General features: G+C 42.0%; 1 protein-coding gene across 2 annotated transcripts; it reads left to right on the forward strand.

The window, feature by feature from the left end:
• Positions 1-3,206: 3,206 nt before the first annotated feature.
• LOC104950414 (zinc finger RNA-binding protein-like) lies at positions 3,207-9,067 on the forward strand. Of its 2 annotated transcripts, XM_010776930.1 has the most exons (6): positions 3,207-3,603; positions 5,503-5,600; positions 6,440-6,535; positions 7,545-7,656; positions 7,769-7,866; positions 7,999-9,067. In XM_010776930.1, exons 1-6 carry the CDS (start codon positions 3,318-3,320, stop codon positions 8,179-8,181), a joined length of 873 nt encoding a protein of 290 aa, XP_010775232.1. In that variant the 5' UTR covers positions 3,207-3,317; the 3' UTR covers positions 8,182-9,067. The 2 variants fall into 2 exon arrangements, with proteins under 2 accessions (XP_010775232.1, XP_010775233.1); XM_010776931.1 differs by lacking the exon at positions 5,503-5,600 and having other exon boundaries at positions 3,210-3,603.
• The last annotated feature ends 299 nt before the right edge of the window (positions 9,068-9,366 follow it).

Below are 9,366 nucleotides of genomic sequence, written 5' to 3' on the forward strand. Positions count from 1 at the left end.
TCTTCTACATCAACATGTGTCCCCTCTTCTTCATGTCTCTTCTACATCAACATGTGTCCCCTCTTCTTCATGTCTCTTCTACATCAACATGTGTCCCCTCTTCTTCATGTCTCTTCTACATCAACATGTGTCCCCTCTTGTCCTTGTCTCTTCTACATCAACATGTGTCCCCTATGTGGAAAGAGAATCTGAAAGTTTCAGGAACAAAGATTCTCTCTCTTTTTGTCCTGATCCATTTATATAAAAACCTGTCTGAAAATGAGCTGATCAGATTTTGGCCACTTTATGATGTCATAACGATGTTGTGGCTTGTGTGACCATTAGCCAATCAGCAACCAAGGTAACCCCCCCCCACCTTATCACCTGAATATCCTCCTAGAGCACCATTTAGTTCTTTGTAACCAAATCTCTCTCAGAGGGGCGTGGAGAGGGGCTCCTTATTTTCAGCTAAAGTAACAGACAGAGAATCAGCACTTTGGAAACAGGGCTGAAACAGAGGGGATTATGGGTAATGCTGCAATGATCTGTTTGGTGTTTGGAGCCAATCAGAGACATGTTCTGTATATATCTGAGACCTATGATATATTGATGAAAAACAGTATCATAGGGGACCTTTAAGACAGCGGAGGAAACCGCACAGCATCCAGGTAATCTCCTTTTAGATATACGACACGTGGAACTTTAATTGAGACACTGCAGCAACAAATTATATTAGTATCCAGCAGAGGAAAAGAGAGCATAAATAAGACCTGCAAATGAAGGGTATTAAATATAACACCACCCACAGTTTGTGAAAGGACACTTGAGCATCAACGAGAAGCATGTAAAGTGTGAAACACAGCGCATGAATATTAACGTGTAGAAAATACCAGCACTAGAATAAACTGAGACAAGGAGATGAATGAAAAGTGTTTATGATACAAGTATAATGATTTCACACAATACAAGCGATTTGGAAAACGATTAATCACTACCATCACATTATTTATGGATTACTTTTCCAAATATATTCAGTCCATCCTAGTTTGTAACGTCCTATATTGTAAAAAGAAGATGGAAGATCACCCTTTATTATTCCCTAGAATTCAGTTTTTCAAATTAACTTCTGAACACATGCATAGATGCTTTTTATGGAGAGGTGCCAGAGCGAAGAGGCTGCCATGTTTTCTGGTGACATGGAGCGGTTGGGGGTTCAGTGCCTTGCTCAAGGGCAGTTCAGCAGTGCCCAGGAAGGTAAACTGTCACCTCTCCATTTGGCACGTCTGTATCCCTTTGGTCCAATCTGGATTCGAACCAGCAACCCTACAGATTGAACAAGGGCTGCTCAATTAGTCGTATTTTAATCGCAATTACGATTTTGGCTTGCAACGATAATGAAAACAACATAATCAAAATAAAACGATTATTTATTTTTTAATAATTTTTTTTTTATTGGTTTTTCATTTATATTATACTTAAAGTTCAGGTTAATCAACTGTTAAAAACATACTTTTCAAACTTTTTTTTTCAATAAATGGATGTTTTCAAAGTAAATGGATAATCGCTTTTTAATAATCGTGATATCAATTATTGACCCAAATAATCGAGATTATGATTTTTTGCCATAATCGAGCAGCCCTAGCTACTGCCACCCCAAATACTGCCCATCTGCCCTGACATTGTACCACAATGCTGTGTCCCGGCTTTGAACCAGGGTTACTGCAACCACAACGTAGAGTACTAACCACTATATGATGAGGGTGAGCTACGATGAGCTGGCTATGCAGACTTATTTGTAAATTACATCATAGGAGCTAATACAATGACCATCATAACTGATAATGACATAGAAGCAATACACATAAAAAGTTAAAAACAACCTTTTACATTTTCAGTGCTACTGTTTTTATACGTATAAATACAATATCTGCACATATCGGCAAATACAGTATTTATTATGCTATGATTAAGCTTTTAATGTTATGGAAAGCTTTCTGGTTTTGGCAGATACACTATGGTACGAACCCGTCCAACACCCTGGTTTGCACACCTCACGTATCAACAAGAGTAGGTTCCAGAGAAAAAAGCCCTAGAAATAAAACCTCTGTAAGGACATGGCGTATATTGTAGAAATGAAACAAAACAAAACAATAAAGGTTGTGTAGTTTGTTGCTTGTCCTGAAAATCCATGATTTACACCCTGATATCATATCCAAACACTGCCATGCAGGGCAGCTAGCAGCTCCTCGCCCTTTTGAGACTTTAAATTGAGTTAAAGCTTCTTTCAAGGCGAGCATAAGCCAGGAGCACTGTTTTTGATTCATATTTCATCGGGCGGCCATGGATTTAAAGAAAAAGTATCCATGGGCTCAGGATGAAAGTGAGTCCCTCGTATCCCACCTGACTCTGTGTGAAGGCGTGAGAAAAAGGTGCTTCCTGCTGCACTTCCTGCTGATGGAAAGCGATATGAAGTCAGAGGTGCAACGCCCTGCGCATGACAACATCTCCGCCCTCGTGATGGAGAGGGGGAGGAAGGTATTTGAGGCAATCATTGATAACCAAAACAGCAGCGAGCCAAGAGAGCGAGGGGAAATGCGAATAATAGAGAGGTCGGAGAGGGAAAGGAGTAAGACGGTGAAGTGGAAAGTTTTCTTTTAAAGGTGAGAGAGGAAGCTGTGTATTTATAACCCAGATAGATGCAACTGACCGTAAGGACTTTTTTACAGGAGGACTGAAAGGCCATTTGTACTGTCCCTATTCCTTTAGCTACGTGAGGGGAATGCCATTTAAAGTGGACCTATCATGCAAAATGCACTTTTGTACGTCTTTTATACATGAATATGTGTACCCGGTGTTCCAGGGAACTCACCAAGTGTCAGAAAACACAACCCTCTCTATTTTCCTCCATACCCAAATCTCTTAAAAAGGGGCTGCAATGGATCCGATACAGACTGATCCAGATTTGAACACTTCTATGACGTCACAGAAGTGGCGCTACGGCTATTGGGCCAACTCCACCAATCAGGAGGAGACAGCCACGGACATTGCCGTTCGAAAGCGCTGGAGACGCTGTAGTACATATGCCAGGCCTGTAGATGGTGCTGTTCTCACAGAATCAGCCCATGCAAAGACAGTGTTAAATTGAGCGAAATGAGGAATGGCTAAAATGCATGATCTGTTTGGTATTTTGAAAAATAAAAAGTATAAATATGCCTTATATAGGTATGGTCCTACACTATATTATTCAAATATAGCATGATAGGTCCACTTTAAGATATCTCTACCACATGACCTGGTTGCATAACTCACACATCATGTTTCAACAGTAACTGAATCCCATGGTTCCAGTGAGCAGTCCACCTGTGCTAACAACTGTACCTATAAATGTAGCCACTGACTTATATGAAATCATATGTAACTTGTATGTACAGTGGACTTCTGAATTAATGTTGGCATATTTGCACTTACTCTATTTCTTTCAGATCGTTACACCTGAAAAATATGAGGTCAGCGGATCCAACCAGGAAGCAGCAATCATCCTGACATCCTGCACGGAGCCAAAGATGACGGTGACGATCACACTGACGTCCCCTCTGATCCGAGAGGAGCCCGGTCGGGATGGAGGTTGGGACACCCATCACAGCCTTTCCCATTGCACCTCCTTTCCTGTCTTTCTGCTATCTTTCTATGAAATCAGTTTCAATATGTTTGTCGACACCCTGAAGAGTGCTGTCCTGCTGGCACTCCACATTTCTGTTGGGCTTTTAAGTCAGATCCTCCTGGCAACTTGCTCTTCATACATGATTCATTTTGCATTTCAGAAATGAATGACAGGGCAACCAACCAAGGAAGCACAAGCTCATCACATTAGCTTTAGTGTTTGCTGTGCAGTCTACAGCCTGCACACACTTCATTTTAATACCACTAAACAACTGAGACCATCAGACTGGTATAGATAGGGGCAGCCCATAAGAGACCCCAAACGTTAGTTATTTTTCTTTTAATCAATGCTCTTTCTTATCACATGTGGCAGATAGTATGAAATGAAAACAAGATGAAGGAGGCAAGTGCCAGCAGTGTTGCTCTTAGGCTTTTTGCTCTTACCTCTCAGAGGCTATCTTTATCCTTTAAACAAAGCATGACCAGTGTTTGCATTGTGTTAAGTCTAGTTAATCCCAGGTGAGATTCTATTTTGTTTCCTGTGTTCCAGGGGATTCTGTTTCTATCTTATTGTTGCTATAATCAATGGGAGACATACATTACAGTATCTTTTTTCCAAATGTCCTTTGAGATGAGGCGACAAAACAAATCCTGCTGAAGATTAGACAACAGAGGTACTTTTGTCCCTCAAGTTTAATTTGAAATGAATTGTGCAATTTCACAACCCTTTTCTCAAATCAAGATTTGGCAGAGGAAATTGGATGTTATTTTCCCACAGGAAACAAATCCTCCCTTTGTGTACTGGTGAACAGCAGCTCCCCATGCTGAGGGCCCCTGTTCTGAAGTGCTCCCCTGAGTTCATTGACATCTTCCTCACATAGGATTCCAAAATGAAAGCCTTTGACAACTGTTGTCCTTTTTAATTTAGTTGACAATGGAAAGATTAGGACAAATAATTTGAAGATGGACCACATTTTCTTTTGGAATTAATTGACACGATGAAGATTTAGTTTTGAATTTAATTTGAAAGAATTCTTAGGGGAGTATTGTTAAAAGTTCAGGTACAGAAGGCTATGACAGAGGAATCTTTGCTATACGATGATTGTTGGGGTCTTATTCCAGCCTCCTGATGTTAGGTATGCATGCAGTGATATCCTAACCCCTTTTGTTTGCTGGTAGTTCTCATGTTTTTTTCTCTTCTTCAGCACCCATTGCTTTTCCTCTCTGTATTCATAGAACTATTTACCAGCCAGTCCAGCACAAAGACCTCTTTACTCTTCCATGAATAAAAAAAAAAAGACAAATGTCTCCCATCAGAGGATAAGTAGTGCCCAACAGCTTCGGAAGGATTTTTGACCAAGGTTTTCTCACATCACAAAAACGTTGCCACACCTACTTTTGCCATGCCACTTTTGATCAGGTCAGCACCTGTTAGCCTTGCCTTTTTGATTCTGTCAGTTCACACTAATCACCACTAGCCGTGGAGCCCCTCCTGTCCCAGTGCTAGAACCAAGACGTTTCAATGATTTATTGACTTTTAAACTAAGGCAATCATTTTAGATACAATTACCTGATCAAATGGAAACGGCTTCAAAACATATTTGAGCCACCTAATTTAGCGAGATGCTAACCAAACGGTCACTAAATAAATTCCCAGTTTGCAGAAAAGAATGACTTAACAATATGTGTGTTTTTTTGTGTAGTCAGATTTTCATGTTTTAAATGAAAAAGAATAAGCAACCGACTGTAGCTTGTGAACAGACATTGGTATGTGTGGCAATGTGTTTGTTCTCTGCCAGCCTCGCTGACCTGGTCAAACACCCATTCCTCATCACCATTTTGACACTTCAAATCCATTTTTAGATGTAACCTCGGGTATGGTGAAAGACCCAGCGGACGTCTTGGACAGGCAAAAATGCCTTGACGCTCTGGCTGCTCTGCGCCACGCTAAGTGGTTCCAGGTTCGGAACATCATTTTACTTTCTTATTGTAGCCTTATGAGATGCATTATTTCTTTGTTTATTCATTTATTTGTGTTTACTCATTTGGTTTTCATTTTATAGTAATGACAACAACAAAAAAGACTACTATTTGAAGCAAAACAATATTCAAGGATGCCACATATCATAACAACAAATATTTGGTTAATGTCCATAAGTGTTGATTATAAATCCAAGTTCATTTGAAACTCGTATGAAACAAACAACGGGCATCCTTGTATGCCCTTTTCAATTTTCCAAATACTGCATTATAGCGACATGTGACTCCATAAGGCTGCACAATAACTTGCACAGAGTTGTGCCATCAAGAAGTGCTTTCATGTTCAACGTTTGTATTGTTTTTTATTCTATATATATTTTTGTAGAATAGGGATTGAGAGAAAAAGGAACATCTGAGTAGTTTCCTGTGATTCTGCTGCCTGAGCAAAATCACGGGCAAAGTAACGCAGATTTCCTCCGCTCTGTCAGTCCCTATCCTCTCCTTCAGGTCAACTCTTGTACTTTGAAGTACCTGTTTGTGAGATACCTGGATAAACCTGGGGTCAGGGTTTAGAAGATGACAAGTTCTCATTTCTTGTGCATCTTGCAAACTTTGAACTCCCTTACTAACTGTGAGGTACAAGACTACTGGGAATGGCAGCTGATTGCAAGCTCTTATGGCTCATACTCACTTCAAACCATACTCAAGCTTCCATTATGCACAGTAGTGTTTGGACCTCTGAGACAGAACTGATTCTCCTGTTTGCTCCATCTCTTGTCACTGTTGTCACTGCGTAAACCTAACTGTATTGCATCAAAAGGCTAGAGCAAACGGACTTCAGTCCTGTGTGATCGTCATCCGGCTCCTGAGAGACCTCTGTCAGCGAGTCCCCACCTGGTCGCCCTTCCCCGGATGGGTAAGTGGATCTTCAGAGCCTGCTGCAACATATTTCATGAAGTATTTAAAGGCCTCCAAGCACTGTGACTTTGGGCTGTCCCCAACCAGAGATGAGTTGAAAGAAACATATTTGGGTTTCATTCTAAACGAGTACTCTGAGATTAAGATCTGAAGGCTGGAGAATAATTAACCAGAGAGCTTTGAACTGATGTCTAACAGACACCGAAGATTTATTAAAGTTACAGCCGGAGAGTTGACATTGCTGAGACACCGTAGTGATAGTCTCAGCCCAAAGCATCTCTGAAGTGCTCTCCCCTTGTCCCTGATACGTTACCACTCCTAATCCACAAGACGCTGCAAGGGTCAACCTGTCCTGTTATTGCCTGAAGGAAAGATTGTTTTCTCATCATATCTAAGACACAGCTGTGGCTGAAGCCCAGAGCCACCAAGGGCCCGTCTTATCCCCCACAGAGATTGGTAAAGCCTCCAGGCCCTTACGAGAGGAAAAGAGAGACCTCACACTGTATAAGTTCCTGAGCATTTTACACCGCTTTGAGTTAGGCTACTGGCAAAGTATCTACTTCATCACAAGAGTACAAAGCGATGTCACATTAAACTCAACAGTTTTGCACACAATTGTATTTTTGCAGACAATTTTCTTTTAATAGCGACCGGAGCAATTTTGGGTGTTTGCAAAGTATCTTGCCCAAGGACACTTGACATGTTGACTCCTTGGATTGATCAACTGACCCTCCAATTGATGGATCAGCACATGAACACCCTCCGTCACAGCTAGTCCCCATATTTCAGTTTCATATAAATGGCTAGCTTAACGATCAATGGCTGCAGAGTTGAGGTATAAGCATCGTACTGCCGGCAAACACCTTTCTCCACATCAGTTTGTCGGAGTATGATGCCTACCTCCCGTGCTTCATGTTATGGATATGTAGTGCAAGAGGCTGTGAAATAGAACCTGTTGTGATAGTGCTTGTGTGTATACAGTCCTCTAAGCCATGTTCTCTGTTCAGGCCATGGAGCTACTGGTAGAGAAGGCCATCAGCAGCGCCTCCGCCCCCCTCAGCCCGGGCGACGCTCTGAGGCGTGTCTTTGAATGTATTTCCTCTGGGATTTTACTCCCTGGTAAGATTCTTTATTATCTTACGCATTCAGAACTGCTAAATGGACTTGGACTCATATCTTCATCGAAGTCATACATGAAACTCCACTAAATGTAGTTGAATGACTTCAACAGGTGGACCAGGACTGGCAGATCCGTGTGAGAAGAGGACTGTGGACACCCTCACCACTATGGGAGAACAACAGAGAGAGGACATCACCTCCAGTGCCCAGGTACAGACCCCCCCCCCCCCCATCCAGCTGATGTTGAACAGCTGTTTTAAGCAGGAGGGATTGATTTGCTGTCAGGCTTCACATGAAATGGAGATGAGTTTAAATATGAAATCTGCTTTATCTTCCCCACAGTTTGCTCTGAGGCTCCTGGCTTTCCGTCAGGTCTATAAAGTTTTGGGCATGGACCCCCTGCCGCAGGTTAACCCCCGCTTCAACGTCCGCAACAGCCGCAAGCGTCGCCATGACAACAGTGAGGGCACGGACAGCTTCGAGGGCGAGGGCAAAAAGGACAAGAAAGATTATGATAGTCTCTAAGCTTCTCTATTGTTAATTTAAGAAAAGTACTAATGTGTAGTATGTACCGGCTGAGGCCCAGTGTTGCTGTTTTCCTTTGTAAGCTACAGAAGTGTATCACACACACACACACACACACACACACACACACACACACACACACACACACACACACACACACACACACACACACACACACACACACACACACGTAACCTGTGTGCTGTTTTTAGTTTAGATCCTTCCAGTCCTGAGTTTTTACCTGATGACATTTCATCTGTGTCCGTTTGATTTGAAGTGGAGATGTAGGAACAAAGCATCAGCTCAGCGTTTATCAATGCTAAATAGTACGCTTCATTCGTCTGTAGAGCTGCATTCAGAGGTGGACTGTGTTGTTACGTTGTGAAGCATTCTTTTGGCCAACAAGTTTTTCTATAGAGTACGAGTTTCTGTGCAGGTGATGTTTGATGCTGTGCTCGTGTTCTGTCTCCATGCTAAGCTACACTGAAGAAAAAGGCGGGGCACTGCACTCCGATCCAGAAGACGATAGCGATCTTTGTTCGCCCCAAACTTGGTTTTATGTTGTTTTTCTTTCCTTGGAAGTATTTGTATAATCTTTAAATAGATATAAAGGTTTCTGTTTGTGGAAATCATGACCATGTTCACACAGCGCACTGTTTTGGCTTTTTAATGTTTTCCTTGATAAAAAGGAGCTTTATTGGCTTTCTTGCCTTTTAACTTGGTTAGGTCTAAATTCAGTTCAATACTGGAACATGAGAATATAACTCCTGTCTGGCAAGCGGGGGGGGGCTTGCTAATGTAAGTGTAGATCCTGCTGTGAATGCTTGCTGTGCTTCGCTTCTGCTTTACAAACCCAGAAGCAGAATAAATACATTTCCAGATTGAAGGGCTGTGCCTTGGTTTTATCTCATGGTAACCTGTGAACAGTATTTCAGAGACCTCAGAGTAGTTCAAGCTTCTTTAAGGGTTTTTCTTTTCCTCTGTTCAATAGCTTTCTGTGCATGTACATGGTCTGCAAAGGCCAGAGGGAGTTTCTCTCCCACACACACAGTCCCCTTGCCTGAAGCCCCTCGGCGCTCCAATACATTGTACGTGATTGGCTGAAGGGCAGGACATATCTGATGGTTTGACCAATCACAACAGAGCTGTCCAGCTAACCAATCAGAGCAGACGAGGCTCTGGTTT

This window comes from Notothenia coriiceps, unplaced genomic scaffold (genome assembly GCF_000735185.1).
Source record: "Notothenia coriiceps isolate Sejong01 unplaced genomic scaffold, NC01 NC01_scaffold00017502, whole genome shotgun sequence".
NCBI lineage: Eukaryota > Metazoa > Chordata > Actinopteri > Perciformes > Nototheniidae > Notothenia > Notothenia coriiceps.

Excerpts from the sequence above, each read along its gene's own strand:
- LOC104950414 (XM_010776930.1), top strand. The coding sequence starts at position 3,318 with ATGGTTCCAGTGAGCAGTCCACCTGTGCTAACAACTGTACCTATAAAT. Across the intron at positions 6,536-7,544 it reads GGTCGCCCTTCCCCGGATGG|GCCATGGAGCTACTGGTAGA; the intron begins GTAAGTGGATCT and ends TTCTCTGTTCAG. Across the intron at positions 7,657-7,768 it reads CTCTGGGATTTTACTCCCTG|GTGGACCAGGACTGGCAGAT; the intron begins GTAAGATTCTTT and ends TGACTTCAACAG.